At 49.3% G+C, this 18,897-nt stretch overlaps 5 protein-coding genes across 5 annotated transcripts; 2 read left to right on the forward strand and 3 right to left on the reverse strand.

Annotated features, from left to right (window-relative positions):
• Positions 1-1,617: 1,617 nt before the first annotated feature.
• Positions 1,618-3,496, forward strand: M436DRAFT_55353 (uncharacterized protein; the record flags this gene model as incomplete). Its single annotated transcript, XM_013568428.1, has 3 exons — positions 1,618-1,870; positions 1,926-2,320; positions 2,378-3,496. 3 exons carry the CDS (start codon positions 1,618-1,620, stop codon positions 3,494-3,496), a joined length of 1,767 nt encoding a protein of 588 aa, XP_013423882.1.
• Positions 3,497-3,942: 446 nt separating this feature from the next.
• On the reverse strand, positions 3,943-8,832 carry M436DRAFT_75802 (P-loop containing nucleoside triphosphate hydrolase protein; the record flags this gene model as incomplete). Its single annotated transcript, XM_013568508.1, has 12 exons — positions 3,943-4,077; positions 4,130-4,589; positions 4,656-6,009; positions 6,067-6,229; positions 6,289-6,976; positions 7,007-7,049; positions 7,095-7,235; positions 7,306-7,518; positions 7,578-7,722; positions 7,773-8,318; positions 8,358-8,540; positions 8,602-8,832. 12 exons carry the CDS (start codon positions 8,830-8,832, stop codon positions 3,943-3,945), a joined length of 4,302 nt encoding a protein of 1,433 aa, XP_013423962.1.
• Positions 8,833-11,077: 2,245 nt separating this feature from the next.
• On the forward strand, positions 11,078-12,004 carry M436DRAFT_55263 (uncharacterized protein; the record flags this gene model as incomplete). The annotated part of the gene is made up of 1 exon (XM_013568404.1): positions 11,078-12,004. The coding sequence occupies one exon, from the start codon at positions 11,078-11,080 to the stop codon at positions 12,002-12,004; it is 927 nt and encodes a 308-aa protein (XP_013423858.1).
• Positions 12,005-13,297: 1,293 nt separating this feature from the next.
• On the reverse strand, positions 13,298-15,569 carry M436DRAFT_66904 (uncharacterized protein; the record flags this gene model as incomplete). Its single annotated transcript, XM_013568473.1, has 3 exons — positions 13,298-14,655; positions 14,709-15,252; positions 15,309-15,569. 3 exons carry the CDS (start codon positions 15,567-15,569, stop codon positions 13,298-13,300), a joined length of 2,163 nt encoding a protein of 720 aa, XP_013423927.1.
• Positions 15,570-17,062: 1,493 nt separating this feature from the next.
• On the reverse strand, positions 17,063-17,875 carry M436DRAFT_66905 (ubiquitin carboxyl-terminal hydrolase; the record flags this gene model as incomplete). Its single annotated transcript, XM_013568474.1, has 2 exons — positions 17,063-17,784; positions 17,848-17,875. 2 exons carry the CDS (start codon positions 17,873-17,875, stop codon positions 17,063-17,065), a joined length of 750 nt encoding a protein of 249 aa, XP_013423928.1.
• Between the last annotated feature and the right edge of the window lie 1,022 nt (positions 17,876-18,897).

The raw sequence follows: 18,897 nt of genomic DNA on the forward strand, positions 1-18,897 counted from the left end.
GTGGATCCTGGTATGATATTGGGCAACAGGCAGACGAACCTAACGTCGATATCTTGCACATGTCGCACGGCCGATGGCATGAAGCAGTCCTGGCACGATGAGTATCGGCAGTGCTATCTTCTCATTGAGGATGACTTAGATCGGAAGCAATTGATTATTGGAACGGAAGTGTTGTCGATCTTTCTTAGAGTAAGTCATCAGGGAAGTCTGAGACGGCGGTGTCACGAGCTCGGTAAGGTCCGATACTGTGGTTCGAAGGCCGGCTCACTCACTGATCGATCTGTAGAGCGAGCATAAGTCTCGTGAGGAGCCAAAGGCAAGTTGACGCGACCAAGTAAGGAATCGCTAAACTCAAGGTTGTTCGCACAGATACGGCACATCAGGTATGTGCCGTTCTATTGAGTGGCGCAACAGGTTCTACCGTCACGACCAATGAACGAGGATTCGTAGCTCAATGCCGGTAGATTAGCACGTTGATTGAACATGATGGCATGTCGTTTGGTCGAGTCGGCTCTGTGATTCGGGTAGGAAGTGTTGTTGTGGTGTCTGCCAAGGCGTGAAGGCTTTCAAACGAGGACTGCCAAGAAAACGTCAACACCACCACCACAAACGGCGTCTGTCATTGCAACTCTCTCCACACGAGCCGTTGTCGATCGACAGTTCCTGAAGGATCTCGGAAAGCGATAACTTAGAAGTGTCGCATGTCCAACTTCCAGATCTAGCCGACCGAACAATTCCGAACAACGAACGATTCCCGCACCTCATCCTCGAATCGCCATGACTCGGTCGCTCCCACGGGCCCATGCTAGAATGATCAATGTGGGCAGTATTGTGATAGAATCAACGTTTGAAATCCAAATAAGCCTTTCCATGATGTCTGTGGCTCATATCTGGTTCTCAGGAAGTTCCTCAGACCATACTACCCTCATGCGCTTGAGCCGATAACAACACTTAGTCAACACTTCGCTCTACTGCAGCTATAGCGAACAAGCAGCTCAGACTCTCAGCATGTCGCACCTACAGCAAAAAGACTCGACGTGGCAGACGAGACGTCCATCTTCCCCGTTCACGCGATACACTCGGTCGCACAGACGGCAGCTTTTCGTTGTCTTCGCGCTCCTCTGCATGCTGGTTTACTGGACTGTTTGTGTCGGACTTGATGCGAACACCAGTCCCTTTACTCCTCTATTACCAGCATCCCCAGATTTCTTCGCTGGAGGCACGCAGGACAGACTTGTGACGATTCAATCCAATACAGAGAAGGGTTCGTTTGACGCAGTCCCAAAATATACAAACGAAGATCATTTGTCAACGAAGCCTCTCGAGGCGTTTGAGATCGCGAAATCAGATGTCGCGGGTCCAGACGACGTCGCAGAACGTGTCCCCGAAGGTCAACCAGCCGCCGTCCAGGTCATCAAGGGCAGCTCCATCCATGACATTGGAGACATCGAAGAGCAGCAATCATCGGCAGAAGACGCATTCGAGCTCCAGCCTGTGGTCGCGGATGGCGGCAGATTAACAGAGAGCTCGAAGTCACTAGCAGTCGATCGACTCGACGACAGTTCCACCGTTCATCGAGGTTCTCGATTAGAAGATCTCACGCATGCGCTCCCTGCCATGTATCCAACTGCGTCGCAATTGATCGAGCCTGTAACGTCCGTCTCGACATATGTCTTCCCCGATACCTCAAACTTCGAGAGGCTCAACAGGCTGGCAGATGAACTTCCCGATTTCGTGCATATTCCTCTGCACATGGCGGTGGGCGACGAAGTCCTGGAAGGCTGGGAGGAAGATTGGTTTGCACGCGCTGATTACGATGCTGCCAAACACGGTAGAGTCCGTGAGCCAAAGATCGACTTCGTGTATACTTGTAAGTTCTTCTTTCTTGCGAGGACCATCTGCAGTAAAAAAGCTGATGTCTGAAGGGGTCAACGGGTCCGACGCAAGATTTGCACACACGATGCGACCCTATGAACTAAACTCCACCTTGAACGATGATGCTGGAGAATGGGTTGCTTCTCATGGCGTCAATCGTTATCGAGATTGGGACGAGCTGCGCTACTCTATCAGAAGCGTTGAAAAGCACGCGAGCTCATTCAGCAACAACATCCAGATCCTTGTCAATGCAGTTGTGGGACTCGATGGTCAGATGACGAAACAACGGCCGACTTGGCTGAAGTCAGACTCAGCGATAGGCGACAAATTACAGGTCTTGTCGCAAGAAGATTTCTTTGGAGACACCGAAGCACAATGTCTCCCGACTTTCAACTCGTTGACCATTGAAAACCAGATTCACAACACACCTTCAAATACAGACCGAGTAAGGATTACTACTTGAGATACTACACAGAGTATGAAACATTAATAGATGATCTAGATCTTCGCAATGTCTGATGACATGTTCCTCGGTAAACCGCACGCGGCGTCGGACATCTACTCCCCCCTATTCGGTACAGTGATGGGTTTCAAACCCAACAGCTACAACACCATCGTGCCACCTTCCGAGAAGGACGCCCTGCGGTTTGGTGAGAAGCCATACCTGATCTACACTTCTTGGATGCTGAACCGTCGTTTCGGTACCCGCAAGAGAAAAGGACAAGTTCACTTTGGTCATTCTCTATCTCGGAGCGTATACAAGGAGGCCATGGAGGCGTTTCCTCGACCAGCGCTCAAGAGTGCTTGTCAGAAGTTCAGAGGCGAAACCGGCTTCCAACTATATTCTTGGTACAATGCATTTCACTACACAATTGAGCGACACCGGGAAGCTCTGCTCTGGAGCTACATCATGATACGAAGCGACTCTAATAAGGACGGATATCTCGATTGGCAAGAGAGACAAGCTATCATCAGTGATCTCGAGGAAGGTCTAGCCAACGAAGGTCGCAATTCCTTTCGCAAGCGAATGTACTACTACGTGGCCAAGTCACTCGAAGACGCAGGACTGGAGGCACCAAAAGTCAACGTTGAGACCACTTGGACATCTTTGGACGGCCCTGCTACCATCGCGAACATCGATTGCTTTGAGTTCAACGTCAACGAATGTCTGGCACCTGGCTTCTCGTCTGCGTCATGGGATGACGGATCAAACAACCCCGTCTTTTCGACAGCGGCCATATTCGACAGAGTGGCGCGACAAGATCCACAATGCGGTGATTGTCTAACAAAACTCCTGCTCAACCGTGTCGAACAAGGTCTGTCGCCTCTCTTGCCGCACGCGGACAAGGACGCCGAGCACAGAGAAACCGTTCTAAAAGCTCTGAAAAGATATTCCTACGTCGTGGTGGAGCCAGACGCGCTGTTCACGATGGTCACTGACGCTGAACAAGTACGAGTACGCTTGATCGACCGCCTGGGCGACCCGGAGAAACAGGCTGGTCAGCTTTGTCTTAACGACGATGTGACTACCGACAATGAGACAGAGCTTAGGGAGCTGCGAGAGACAATCTCGACGTTATTCAATGAGCATTGGGGAACGCCGAGCCAGTTTGAGGCCTAGTGACAGTATATGTACATGGCTAGTAAATAAGTAATATCGCATGTACCTGGGTGTTACACTTACTACACTTTCAGGTCTAACCTTGTTCTCGCACTATAGTCTATACCCGTGTTCATCTCTTTATAAGTCTAACCTTATGATTAATTATGTTTTCTGTAAAAAAAGCTATACTCACTAGTAGTAACTGAAGCACGTGAAAGTAAACACTAGGCTAATATAACTATAGTTGTTCAAGCAGGATTGTGCCTGGTCAAAAATCGGTGTCAGTCATTCTGCTGTGACGAGACTGAAACCGATCCGTCTTGTGTAGAGAATGACAAAATGGTGTCGTGTGATGTGGCAGAACTGCTGTCATGTAGTATATACCTTGATTCCTTGGATGGCGGGGGAGACCAAACTTGGTGATGGAGATCCTGGTGAATCTCGATCTTATCAGTGAGTTTCATTCAAGTGGTAGGCGCTGATCGATATAGACGACGGAACATGCTGTCGCTTGCCAAAAGGTTTCTGGGTGTGTCGAATTCGAGCACTCGACCCCTCTGAAGCAGAACAATTCTGTCAGATGATAAGATAGTTTTGAGCTACCGCAAAGAGTTAGTGCCATTCGCGTTGCAGTCAAATTGCAAGACCTACCCGATGTGCAACAGTGATGACAGTACAATCCGCAAATTGCTCCTCGATGACATTTTGGATTTGAAGATTGATCTTGCTGTCCACACTGCTCGTAGCCTCATCTAATATGAGTACTGGACTCTTCCTGAGTAATCCTCTTGCCAGGCAGAATAGTTGCTGTTCGCCCTGTGAAAGCGGGTGGTCGAGCAAGATTGCGTCTAGACCTCCGCGCTCTTGCAAGGCCGTCCAGATACCAACTTTCTCACATGCTGCTTTGATTGCCGCATCCGAAGACTCATTGACAGGATCGACATTATAGCGGACAGTCCCAGGAAGGGTAAACGAGTCTTGTGGCACAGTGATCAGTTTGTGACGCAGGATATCACCATCGAGTGTGCTGATGTCAATGCCGTCGATAAGGATAGTGCCTGTGGCAGGAGGCACTGCTCGAAGCATCGCGCTGATAAGTGAGCTTTTCCCGCTATTGTGGTGTCAGTATTGTGAACTTGGAAGACAGCCATCTGGGAGGGCTCGACGAAGCACAGACCTTCCACTACGTCCACAAATGCCTATCTTCTCGCCATGATTGAACGCCAGGTTGACATCCTTGAGTGCAAAACCTCGTTCCTTGTATCTGACGGAGATGTTCTGAATTTGAATCACGCCCTGACTAGGCCAACTGCTTGGTGGGGCCAGATGACAGTCTGGCGAATTTTCCGACGGCGTAGTGCTTGCGAACGACTTGACGCGCGCGATTGCCCCTAGAGAAGTCTCAAGACTTGTCCATGCTGTGACCATCGCTGAGAGTGCCTGATTAAAGCTGAGGACATTGTTCAGTGCTACACCGAGCAGTCCTGTCCGAGTATCGCTTCGTAGCTTCACCGCTAGTGTCACGACCAAGACCGCCAATGCCGCGACTATGAGGTCTAAAACTAGGCCAAGCCACCGCTGTACACAAAAAAGCATGTAGTAAGGTCTCTGCGAGTAGTCGAGGTGTTCATCGTTCTTGGTTATTGCTTCAGATTGCCACCCGAATGCCCGAATAGTGGCGAGCCCTTCCACTGCCTCCGTCAGATGGGAGAAGAGCGGACTTTTGTTTTCCAAATCCAGATGACGCAGTTGTCGAGTTGTCTTGAGATAGATGTGTTGGATTATCGCGACGGTGCACAACGTGAAAGGGATGCTGATTGCCATATACGATGATCCTGTAGCGATCAGACAGATCTTTGCGACACACGCGAAGCAGGTCATCACAAACGTCGATAAAGCGATGGGAAGAGCCAGATCTACGAGACTCATGTCTTGACTGAATCTGTTGAGTGTGACACCGCTATCAACGGCGGTCAAGAAAGCCAGTGGAGCATCGAAGACTGTCCGTAGGAGTTTCCAGTGTAGCTCTGCTGCAGACTTTGGCATGATCCTGAGGAACATGATATATAAGCAAATAGGTGCCGATACTGTGGCCGTTAATAAGAGCCCGGCATAGACGGGAAGATACTTTGGCATTTGTTTGCCATTGGCCGCAGCCCACCAATTGAGCCAGACCTGCGAGAAGTTCTCCGTAAAGATTGATAAGGTAGTTGCACTTAGGAAAACGCCGAGTAGTGGCAAGCCTATGGTCTGGAAATAGAAGGTGTACAGCTGAGCGTCCCCGGTCCTCCTGATCGAATCCTGGAGCTTGGTGTCGACGACTTCTTGCTTGGATGGTTCTGGTTCAGGTTCAGGCTCCACGCGGCCAAATGTACTTAGGTCAGATTGCTGCTCGTCATCCGCTTCTCTTATGTCTTTGGCATCGTACGAGAATGTCTCATTGGCGAGCGCATGTTCGTAAGAGTTATGTACGGTCGTATCACCTTCAGATTTCAAGATCACGATCTGATCTGCGAACTTCACATCGTGCACTGTACGAGAATCGATGGTCAGTGTTTCAATCGCCAGGTGGCGAATCTCAAGCTTACCGGAGTGTGCTGTCAGGACAACAGTAAAGCCCAACTTTCTGAAGATACCGGTTCTTGAGAACAGCCGGGAGATTACAGTACTTCTGGTGTGGTTATCCAGAGCGCTCAAACTATCATCGAGCAGAACCAGTGACCTTTGAGAATAGACCGCTCGGGCTAGGGCCTTGCAGGTCTATTGTCAGCACCCCAGCGTATGTATGTATATACAAATCATGCACTTACTAGTCGCTGCTTCTGTCCTCCAGAGAGGCTCACTCCTTTACTTCCAACAATAGTCATATCTCGGTCCTCCCAAGCTCGAATATCTTGATCCAGATTGCATGCCTCGAGGACTTTTTGATACCAGGTCGCACTGAACTCCATAGTTGAAAGACCACAGACCTTACTCTCCACCGAGCCATTAAGTATGAATGGGTCCTGGGCGCAGTACGCTATGCTTCTCGTCCCAACAGAGAGGTTGCCGGATCGGCAGGGGATCTCTCCTAATATTGCTTTCAATAACGTCGTCTTTCCCGATCCAGTTGGCCCGACGAGTGCCACCATACAGCCAGCTGGGGTTCTGAAGGACGCTCTGATCTCAGCTTTCGTTGTGAGCGATGCAACCGTCGGCGCGAGAGTGATCATGTCAAAGTTGATCGTTGGGGTAGGATAATTCTTCGGTATTGCTCGTAGTTCAAGTTCCAATTCAAGGCGCGTCGTTTCAGAACCACCTTGTGTAGACGAGGATTTCTCAGTCTGCAGGATTTGACGATCCACGAACCTCTCCGACAACAGATACCGCTGAATCCTCTGGAAGCAACCCAAAGCAGCCGCGATCTGAGGCAAGAGAGTAAGTAGCTTTCCAGCCGAGGCAGTCATGATGTTAATCACACTAAGTGAGGTGAAGACTTTGACGACATCGACTGAGTCTCTGCCCTGAATCATAGCATGGACTGCATACGAGAGGAATGTGACGAAGGGCGACCAGATCGCGGGTAATGAAGCTGGACATGTAAGATCACAGAACTACAATTCGGAGGGGTGCCTACTGAGGAGGTTCAACCACAAGATACCCTTGAAGAAGGGACGGGAGATCTGTAGTTCTTCAACACGTTGTGCTTGTAAATCTGTGCTGACGGCATCTGCGAAACCCGAAAGCTTGATTGACTTTAGCGACCCAAGTATATGAGCTGTGTTCTTCACGCGAGATTGAATGGCCGAATTCCAGTTCTGCTGATTTTGACCGATAGTTCTTGCGACCAAGGTCTGTCCTGCAGCACAAGCTACGAAATCGTGTTAGTCGAGGTGACTTGCTGTTTCGTATGGATGATGACTTACCAAGTACTACTATGACCGGCACAATACAGGCTACCCCAAGTATCCGCTCAAGAAGCCAAATTCCGATCGAGATTTCAAGTACGAAAGCCCAGAGACTACAGATATTCTCGAGGAACTCAATGATGTTGTCCAAGTCTAGCATTAAGGAGCGTCAGCCTTTAATGCTGCATATATCGTGAGTAATTCCAGCATACCAGTACTGATCAGTGTCAAAGCAGCGCCCTCCGATAGAGGGGTCTGTGGCAGCTCGAGTGTCTGACTGTATATCAGACTTATCATCGCACCACGAAAGCGCATGACGATCCGGTCGAAACATTGTCTGGATAGCACTGAAGAGATCTATGATCATGATCAGCAGAGGTGACAGCGATGAGGGCCGCAAAACTCACCGCAATGCCCATATAAATTAGAAACGTGGCTCCAATCAAGCCATATGCATAGGCACTGGTGCTCTGGGAGACAGGCTGATCGACATATTTGAGAACCGTTGAGATCAGAAAAGGCTGGGCGGAAGTGAAACCGACCAGGCATAAACGAGGAATTGCCGCAACAACAAGATGCCATTGAAGCATAGCAAAGACAGCTCTAGGTAGCAAAAACCGAGTATCTTGATGATCTGTGGCCTCGACGCACTTCTCCCAGACGACTTTGAGGCGCTGGCCGACACAACTTGATTTCAGTGATGGCTCAGTCCCGAACAAGTCATTCGTTGTGATGAGCTTCTGGAAGCCTGTTAGCAACAACTGATTAAGCCACCAGACAAAGCTTAAATTCCAAATGCCGCTTCGCGCCTCCGGAGGATATTGCTTAAAAGGCGGCTTGAGATACGACGTTTTCGATTTTCCTTCCAGAAACAGTAGGACTATCCTGGTGCAAATACTGAGTGTTAAGATAACGGCGATCTCTTTCTGTCTGATGAGGAACAGAGTTCGAGCCTGCGCAGCATCAAATAGTACGGACAAGAAGAGGTACACATTAATCAGCGACGACGGCCTTGTGGACTTCATGTCTTCCAAGCCCGAGAGACACAACATCATGACGGAGTCGACCAGTCCGAGTACGGAGGATGGCACGGCAGTCAGAATTCGAATTTTGGACGTTTTGCACCAAGACACCAAAAGCCCAAGCTGCAAGACAATGTTTACCGCGGCCAGCGACTGCGCTGAATCAATATCTGAATGACAAGACCTTTGTGAGAATGTAGATCCTATGACATACAAGTTTTAGAGCCAGTCTTGTCTGCCTCTCTGCCTTCGACTGATGTTGGAACAATTGATAGATCCTGGGCAAGACTGCTAGCAATATAAGACATGACGGAAGAATCGACAAGATGCTCTGTTCAAATGCGAGCGTGAAGTCAAAAGATCTGGCGCAGCTTGTAGGGCCGAAAGAAGGATCCGAACAGCTGACACTCCGGGAAATGGCGATAGAGGTAGAACGAACAGGCATTTTGCTTGGATACAAGATGTCGACGGTATGTTGGCCTCGGAAGGGTTGGGCTGTCAGAGGATTATTGACATGCAGATGCTGTGCAAGTACTGGGGTTTGAGTATGAGTGAGAAGTCATGCAAAAGCGCATAAGCTCGGAATCAGGCTATAGCGCACACGAGTTTAGATAGGTGCTCGGGATAACGTCTTGCGTACCTATCACCTTTCGTCATAGCCGAGGCCTATGAGCGCGCGGCATTCTAGGGACGTTTGTCACAAACAGGTTGGCATAGACTCCCTACTCGAGTAAGACGAGCGCAGATAAGAACCCTGGAATTGCGTAAGCTCAATGTCGCGAAGGATCATCGTCTTCATTATTGCATCCTACTCGTATTCGCGACTTTGAGAGTTTTCAGATAACGCTCGGCCGTATCGGCACAGGACGCTAAAGATCCCTTGGAGCTTGTTATGGCCGCCAAGATCGTCAGCGCCAGCGGGTTCCAGACTTCTATAATGAAACGGGGTCGAAACAAGCTCTATCGCTAATCGCGGGAAGTCTGCAAGAGGGACGGGCTCCGAACTGTAAATTATGTAATGCCTCAAGCAGGCAGATGACCCAATGTAGGCCTGATCTTCTAGATAATGAGATCCCACAACGAAGGCCACTTGCGAGCTTCATGTAATATCACTGCGAGGCTTTTAATGGGACCATTCAAAATCTCCCTGCTCAGATACGTCTCTCCCACATTTGTTCTCTGCACATAAGTGTGAGCCTTGACCAGGCGAAGCGACTTGCTCAATTCTTGCGTCATGACCATTGTACGTCTCATGCAGCCTGTACCATCCATCTGTCTAACAATGTTGAGTTGTCTCAAGAAGAGTCATCGCAGCCTCTTCTCAAAGTAGTAGAGCGAGAGGCCAATGATGTGGAAGCGTCCGACGTTGAACGTCAGGCTCCACGATTTTTCCGTCTGACGAGGTCAGTGAGGGAGAGCTTTCTGGTCGTCACCCTGGTCGTCCTCCATTCTGGAACTCTGGTTCTATAGGCACTGTTCATTATCAATGACATGCCCAAGCTGCCGACCGGTCGCGAGTTTGGTGGCTCTATAAGTAGCATTATAGAGATAAGATCTACTCATAAAGAAGTAAATATTAGTGTTAATGACTAAGTAGTTATTAACGTTAGTCTAGTAAGGGTTCCAAGTCTAAGGACTTTAAAAGCCGTCCAATATAGTGATAGGCAAAGTCTTAGACCTCTAATGAACTTTCTTAAGAGCGGCGCGAGATTCTGTCTTGAGATATCTCCCATGACGTATGCTAGATAATATGGAAACACTAATGATAGTACTACTAGATGATGTATGCAACGTATCGTGACGGGTAGTGTTTATCCCCTGGATTATACGTATCTAAACTGCTTATAGAAGTTTATAGCACCGGTAGTGGTAAGGAAATGAGAGGAACGCCGTCCACATCAAGCAAACAGCAGAAGACGTTTGCATGGAATGTCTTAGACGTAGTCGTAGCCGAAATTCGGTCCCAGTGCTAACGTCTACATGTGCTTCCGATCAGTCAGGTTGTGGGCGACTACTTCAGCTTCGATAAAGATGTGGTCGTCTCTGATTCTTGGAAGAAGAGTTTGTCGCAGCTCGGTAGCGTTCATCTTGAACCTCAGTGCTAGTGTCTTGGGTATTGCAAGATACACAAATAAGAACATAGGAAGATCATGGAAACAGCTGGTGGGCAGGACCATATCTGTATGTATATACATACAATGTTCACCGGCATCACTACAAGCTTCGGTCCAAACGAATTGATGGACATATGCGATACTACTGGATCTGCTGGGATCAGGTCGAAGCCACGAAGACATGACTCTGCTACATCTGGCGCTGTTAGTGGGTCAACAAGGGCTGGAAAGAGTCAGCAAGGAGGTGCAAGTGAACATCGAAATGTCTGCCAACACGGAGTTTATGCTCGGACGTCGGATTTTGACACCGGAGTTTCCAGGCTTTCGCGTGTTATCACCGCAAGTCTGTCAACACAATGACGAATGAGTGACCGAGAATTCTTTGCTATTGACGATGCTCTATATGAGATCGGAGATAACGTACTAGTAGGTTCACTCATTGCCGTTGCCCTGAAACGCCGGTCAATCGCCATTCAATCACCGCTGTATCATATCCAACATAAAAAATGTGCTTCCGGCAATATATATAACAGCACTGCCCAATGGTTTTCGGTCCATTTTGTTCAGTCGTCCACCATGGAGCCCTTTCGACTGCCCCTCGAGAATGGCGCCGTAACAGGTGCTCACTCAATCCCACCTGCTTCGTCATCCCCAATTCGACACCGGCCCTTGATCATAGGCCTACATGGCGGATGCTACGATCACCAGTACTTCGATGCCGCGCCAAAATATTCTGCGTCTTTAGCAAGCGAAGCCCTTGGAGTTCCATTCATCACTATCGATCGTCCTTCCTACGGTGGCACAAGTTGCGTTCTGCCTATACCAGATGGCTCCGACTTCACTCAAGAGAGTGCCAAGCTCATGCATCATTCCATTCTCCCTCGCCTCTGGAACACATTCGGTGCATCGAATGGCTGCAACTGCATCGTGCTTCTGTCCCACAGTCTGGGAGTCATGGTTGGCGTTGCGGTGGCTGCGATGCATGCACAAGATGGTGATCCTGCTTATCCTCTCGGAGGTCTTATTGCAAGCGGCATGGGCGACGTCCAGACAAAAGCTACGCAGGGCAATACTCCATCCTATCCCATGGTAGATGACGAACATGCTTTGTGTCCAGTACAACTCAAAGATGCCTTGATGTTCAAGCCAGGCACCTGCGCGCCGGAAGTTCTGGCCCAAACCGAACGCTTGAACGCAGCCTGTCCCATCGCCGAAATTATTGGTTTCGCAACAGAATGGTTGCCTGTGTGGAGAGAGCAATGGGCACCACTTGTAAAAGCACCAGTCATGTTTGCATTGGTCGAAGAAGATCCGTTCTTCGAAGCAGACGAGAAAGAGATCGCACGTTGTGTAGGCGCGTTCAGGAACAGTGTGCGTGTCGAAGGAAGTCTGCTGCGTGGAGCTCCGCATTGCATTGAATTGAGCTTATGGGCACAGGGGTGGTATGCGCGATGTTTTGGGTTTGCGATGGAGTGTTCTGCCAGCTTTTCTGTAGCGACTTAGACGAGAACGGATGGTTGGCGGGATTCATATACCACAGTTGACAGCCAAAATACGGAGGAATATATTATGAAGTGTTACATGTATCGCGTGTCGCATGTCTTGTAGTGGAAACATAAATGAAGTGCCTATTTTCCCATTGCAGCCATGTAAATGTATTCGGCCTGGCCTCTAATCTCAATGCATGACAAGAAAAAATATATCGACAGCTATGCGACTCTGCAGAGCTCATCGGAGACCACCGCGACTATACTTGTTCATGCCAGGCAGAACAGACACTCTATCGCTCTGAACATTCTGGAACGCCGCAAAGGTCCGCTGATAAGTGGATTGCAGGAGACTCATCACAGTCTGTTCACTTTGCAATCTAGAGGGCGCAGACTGGACTACCACAAGATTGATGTTACGCAGAGACGGGTTTGCCTCCGCGTCACTGACCTGCCGCTGGTAGTCGATTATCTGCGATTGAATGTTGTTCAGCTCGCCCTGGATGATGTATTGAAGTCCTGTGATCTGATTGCCAAGGTTGAAGACGTCGTTTTGCAAAGATTGAGGGATCATGCACTTCGGGCATGAACTTCCGCTGCTGCTTCCACCGCCGCTTGTGCTATCACTGTCGTCTCAGTTGCTACCACCACAAGTGACGGTGGGCCCAGGTGTGATGCTTGCAGATGCGCAGGCAGTTGTTGAAGTAGGGTTTGTAGTCGGAAGAGCGGCAGCCTGGGGATAGTCCTCTTTGATCATGACAATGTCGTCCATGAAAAGAATGCCAGAGTCGATCTACCTCTATAAGATCGCTTCCCCGCCATGCCTAAACAAACGATGTTAACCTTCAAGATAAGACTTTAGAGATTATAAGGCCTAAGAGAGACGTCATAGAAGTAATCCAAGCTAGTTCATTTAAGGAAGCCTTTACTGACTTTAAGCTGGAGGCTAGCATTCTTAATGGCCAAGTTGTTATAAACATGATTGGTGGTAGCAGACCCGAAGAGGTTTCTTTAAATTTAGCTTTAAGAGACTGGCTCTACACGTTGCAACTTTGGGCCGAACTCTTATCGCCACCACTCTTTAGGACCCTGCCTTTTCTGAATACATCGATAATCCTTTTCGCTTCCTTTCTTCCACTGTAATTATCCTAACGACTATAATTTCACACTACGATGTGTGTGCTTCCATGCCAGCTCCAAGCATCCGCAGCTATTTCATCGTAGAACACGCCCGAAAGTGAAACTATTGGTATCCTGTATCACCAATCTATACGAGAGAGCTAAGTGCTTCTGTCATAAGCATGGAACCTCAGTTGCTGTAACACGTTCCTTGTTTCGTTGCGGTCCAGGCAGCACCATTTGCTTTGATGCCTGCCAATCTGTTCTTCAATTGACATGTCGTCCCCGAGTACGTTACATCGATACAACCAGCTGTCCTATCGCAAGCCTGGATGCAGGCAGAGAATGTCGGTTGCGTAGACGTTGAGAGATCACCGCCTACATAGTCGATACCACAATGGATTGTGTACTTTCCTCCGCCAGGAACCGTGAAGATTGTGCCGTCACTAGCACCATTCGCGCAAGTTGGAGCAGAGGAGCTGGAAGAACCAGCGTCACTTAGCCAGCCCGCTTGAACGCCATTGTTCGGATTGAGATTGCCTAGGCCACTCTTAAGATAGCAAGTTCCAGGAACGTATGATACAGCCTTGCAGCCTGGGGTCGCACTGCAGATACCAAGGCACTGTGCAAAGCTTGAGCCAGATTTGGAACCCATATCGTGTCCGGCGACATCATGACCGCACTCGACCTGGTATTTACCAAAAGTGGCAATGGTGGTGGTGTCTTTGTTGCTACCGCTGCATATGTCAAGATAGGCGGCTTGCACAGATGAAGCAGGACTGGCCACCGAGACACCGTTCTTCATGTAGCATGAGCCGGACACATATGAAACAGCCACACACCCATTCGTTGAGACGCAAGTATCGATACATTGAGCAAGATCGCTACCGTGGACTGACTTGAAGTCGTTTCCAGGTAGATCGAACCCACAGAGAAGTTTGAAGCCATTATAAGTCGAAGAGCTCGTGGATTTGCATAGAGAGGTCGCGGAAGGTGTGGCAGTACTACTGAGGGATGTCGAAGAAGAGACTTTGTTTGGTTTGTTCGATGTCGTGGATGTCGTAGAGATGACCGGCTTCGACGAAGACGAGGAAGTGGTTGAGGAAGTAGTCGAGGAAGTGGTCGAGGAAGTGGTCGAGGAAGTGGTCGAAGAAGTGGTCGTGGATGTCGTAGAGATGACCGGCTTCGACGAAGATGAAGGAGTGGTCGAGGAAGTGGTCGAAGAAGCGGTCGAGGAAGTGGTCGAAGAAGTGGCTTGGCTTGTATCTCCACTGCAATAGGTACTTCCGTCAGGTTGCGGGATAGGTGTAGAATTATCAGGACACAAGCATTGTTCAGAGTAGTGACCAGTAGTGATCAGTGCCGTATCGATTGTAGTTGTAAGAGATTGATCGCTCGTTGAACCTGGGTAGAGAATTGAGCCCAGATCACCGACCCAGTATTCGTTTTGACCATTGTAGGTGGCGTAATCAGGTCTGTTCTTTGGAAACTCGACAATGAGGTTGTTGACGGTCATGTAGCCATAACTGGACGACTTGGAGAAAATGACTGTTTGCAGATTAGCCTAGTTTGTCATGTTCAGCACACAATCATGCACACACCCGGAGTTATCAGGGTCCCTGAGCCGGGACAAGTCTGCTGAGAAACGAGGACAGAACACACACGGTTCCTCTGAGGATTCAAGGTAATGGTCTGCACGACGGACTGGCCGTTGTCGGTGACTGTTCCCTGAGACACTGAATACCCGACGGTGACACTGAGCGAGGCCGTGACGGAACTCGAGTCGACACCCTCCACTCCCACTGTCTCTGTGAAGCTCAGACCAGCGGTGATGGAGAGATCAGACTCTGTTGAGTAGCTATGACTCACGCTAGTCTCAGTTGTGATTCCGAGCTGGATAGATGTGCCAGAGTCATGAACCACGCCTTCGGTGACAGCATTGCTATAGGTACATGCACTCGAGTCTGTCTGGATATTTGCCGTGGGAGCATCGCCCAGGCACAACTGTGGCGGTTGGAGACCATATTGCGACTGTTGGTTGATCGTCGGTACATGTAGGATTGCGTTGACATCATCGGGGTTCCAGTTGAGTGCGTTGCCTGTCGCAGAAGCAGCACTGCCCGAGGGATTGCCATTGTCATCCAACTGTGAGGAGACTTGGTCAGAATGTATATAGCGTTGCGTTTGGCAGGTCTACGTACCCCTCCAAAGAATCCGCCATTGATAGTCTGCTGAATATTACAGCCCCAAGGATTGCTAAAGTCCTGTGCACCACGGCTACAGACTGTTTGTCCTTTCAGCATACTGTTGAAGTATTCGAGAATCAGCTTCTTCTCGTCGAGGCTGAGCTGTGCGAGATCCGCGTTGGTCATGTCGCGGCACCGGGGTGAAGGATCACGGGCGCGTAGTGCTGGATGAGCAGTCGCAGCCATAGCCAGGGAGAAGATCAAAGTCCAACGCATCGTGGAATCTAGTATCGAAGATGATGAGAGTCAAGCAGCTCTGGTCGCGCGGCTGTAAGCATTTATAATCCAGCAGGCCACGCAATTAAGAGAGCAAAGATTGTTGAGCTCAATTGATCCACACAAGCTGAAAGCTGAACATCGAGAAGTTCGTCTTCCTTCCTTCAGCTCTTCCGAGATACGCTAGCATATCGTTTGGCTAAGGCTTGTAAAGCTTGCTCGACGCCACAGGGGTGGCATTGGTTCGAACCAGCAGACGATACAGGAGGCACAGCAAGCACAATACTGCAGCGACTGTCGCTAGCTGTCTGGTTTGTTCAAGGTGCGTCGATACCATGCAGTCGATCGCATTGCTCAAGGTGAGGATGTCGGAAGACTGATCATATCTGTTGTCATATATCGCAAGTCATACTGGGTATACAGACCATACAGTGGAAGACAAGACAGCTCGACAAGGACAAGGAGCACAAATTTCGTGCTTACAACGCTCGCCTGGAGACGGACATGTTGATCTGAAGATTCATGCTCTTGGCTAGACTAGGCTCTATTTGGTCAAAGGTGTTGCCGGACCACAAAACGCCGCATCCCACGATCGAACGTGCCGGCATCAAGAAATGCTGGAACGATTAGACCTAGCTTCAACTTCCAACAGGATCTTGCTCGAGACAGTAGATATGTTTCAGAGCGCCGCTGGAGAACAAGTCAAGGTCATCCAACTGAGGCAGAGGGTCTTGACAGCGATGCGTTTGACCGGAATATCTGCAAGAATTGTCTGATGGACTGCGCCGTCTGTTCCCGAGGTTGCGGGATATTTACGACCCTAATCCACACAAAATGAGCTGCGAAGGAATTCAATAGAGGAAAGCTTTAATGTCAATCTCGCAAACGTCTTACTCCATATGGTATAAGGTAGTTGATTGCGAATCTGTGCGTTTTCATGACCGTCACCATCTAGATGTGGACCTTTGTTTGGTTCCTGAGATTGGATATCCGTGTGAGGCGGATCTCCAAAGCGGTCATTGGTGTTTACATGATCCAAAATGTGCGGGGCCCTGTCTCCGGAATGTCTAGATTCCGGTTTCCGAACTTATGCTTTCTCGTTATAATTATTGCGAACTGGTTCATCCAATAGGAAACAAGACTTCCGGGCGAAAACCTTAAAGTCGACAAGCCTCGCTAAAGAATACCTTAGATCCAGCTGTGGCTGGCTTTAAGCTCATTGTCCACCTCGAATTGCAACCGCTTTTCTGTTTACAGCGCTCACGTGGGCGAACCAAAGACATGCAGCCTCAAATGCGAAGAACTTCAGCACACATATGAGGACTAAAAGTCTGTATTCCAACGGAAACATGCTGAATTACCTGCAACCAGAAGCTCGACATAACCGCTTGTCGCTCACCTTGTATCTTGGGCTATGATATAGTCCAGCTTTCTCATTCGCTGTCTTGATATATCTCGTGGTTCTCGCAGTCTCAACACTCCATGTCATACTTCTAGTCTGTCTGCACACGCGCAGTATCTGATTCAACCTTGCGAGCCAAAGCGATGCAGCTAAACATGATTGCTCCTCCATCACTATTACTCATGTCAACAATCCTCTTCATCCCCATCTCCAACGCCCTCGGACTCAAAACATCCTCATCATCATTCAAGCTTCCCCTGTCTAGGGGACCCTTCCTATCTCCCTCCAGCTCCCAAAGCTTTCCTCCGCTCTTGACAAAAGCCACAAAATGTCCTCCCTGGCGCTTGACCTCTGCATCAGTGTAGCTATCCCCATCCTCCTCTACAGACTTGTGAGCATTTTCGAAAGCCAGATGGTTGTATAGCATCTCAGCACGCTCAGCCATGGACAAGGGGATAGCAGCTTGGCGAATCTTGGATAAAGTGGAGTCGGGAGTGATGAAGTCGACAGCTGGGCCATTGATGACACTGTGCAATAGACCGATGGAGCCGCACGCGTTGCCGATGGTCTGTTTGAACCAGATGACGGGCTCATTCTCGCCGTACATTGTGTAAGGTCCTTTGTCTGCATCTTCGGCGCGACGATTTGCGGCCCAGGATGGGGTGAGAGGGATGATGACGAGCAGTGCAAGAGCCGGACGGGGAATGTGGTTGAGCTCGACTTGTGAGTCCAGCGAGTAGACGTCGTAGAACGTGAGGGAGTTTGATAAGCCAAGTTTTGCGGCCAGCGCATTCATCACTTCAGGATTGTTTTCTGTGGTCTGTGGTAAGTTTTACGTTCGGGTAGATAAGTGACTGTAGATTGTGGAGCGTTTACCCAGCATTTTCCACGTCTTTTTCTCCATCTTATGATACTGTGGCGGCTATAGGGCCCAGATGATATTCGACAAGTGTACGCGCAATTTTGCAAGTTCTGCGGCTGATGTTCAGAGTGAAGAAGTGGTGCCGTCGGTTGAGGTTGCAGGATTGCGGTGCGGGGTTTGCGGCGAACAAACAACGCGCTGAAGGATCGGCCACTTGTCTGCCCTACAACTGCATGGTGGCACCCAGAACGTGTGATGCCTCTATCCCGTGACGTCCTAACACGAAGGCAGCTCGTCTTACATATACTCTCCGATCCGGTAGTTGTTCTCATCGGTAGTATCGCTCGGAAGACAGACTTTATTATCGTTGCCAGAGCTTAGGTCATCAAGTTTGATGAATCTGCTTGTTCAATTACCAGTACTGATTACATTCCTCATTCAATCAGTCGTCAGAACCTCTTTTAGTGAATCTGAAGCTTCCCGATCGACCCCCAGCAACATCTTGAGAGTGGTGATCAGATATCAGGTCATTCCCGTGTAATGCCCTTATGAATGGTACCCCTGGGGGCACAGCATCCTCGCGAGATATCCACCCACACTTCTGATCGATCATCGCGTGTTGCAGCCGGAGGGTCCATTGCTTTTGCCATCTGATCAACTGAGCCTCTTTTTTGAACGTTAAAAAGGATTGCCGCCCAACAGCAACGACGGCCAATTGAACTTCCACATCACTCTAATCATCAATCGTCGTGGACAGGTCTCGCCCACATCTCCATAACGCCCAACGTATCGGTCAGTGCGACAAGTTAAATCGTGGAAAGTGACACTTGTACGGCCTCCATAAGCAACCTGCTGCACGAGCACTCGTATACGCTCGGGGACACAAGGGCTCGATCCTCATCGCTAACGGTATGCATGAGCTCGATACTTCACCACTTAGTCGAGTATCCAGGTGACGTGGAGTATCAGCGGAAGAGTCGCCAAAACTCACCATTGCATATCATTCATGGGGAATTTCTCGAGGAGTCGCTTTTACAACTGCTCAGTTTTTCTCGAATCTATTG

This window comes from Aureobasidium namibiae (genome assembly GCF_000721765.1).
Source record: "Aureobasidium namibiae CBS 147.97 unplaced genomic scaffold scaffold_19, whole genome shotgun sequence".
In the NCBI taxonomy this organism is placed as follows: Eukaryota; Fungi; Ascomycota; class Dothideomycetes; order Dothideales; family Saccotheciaceae; genus Aureobasidium; species Aureobasidium namibiae.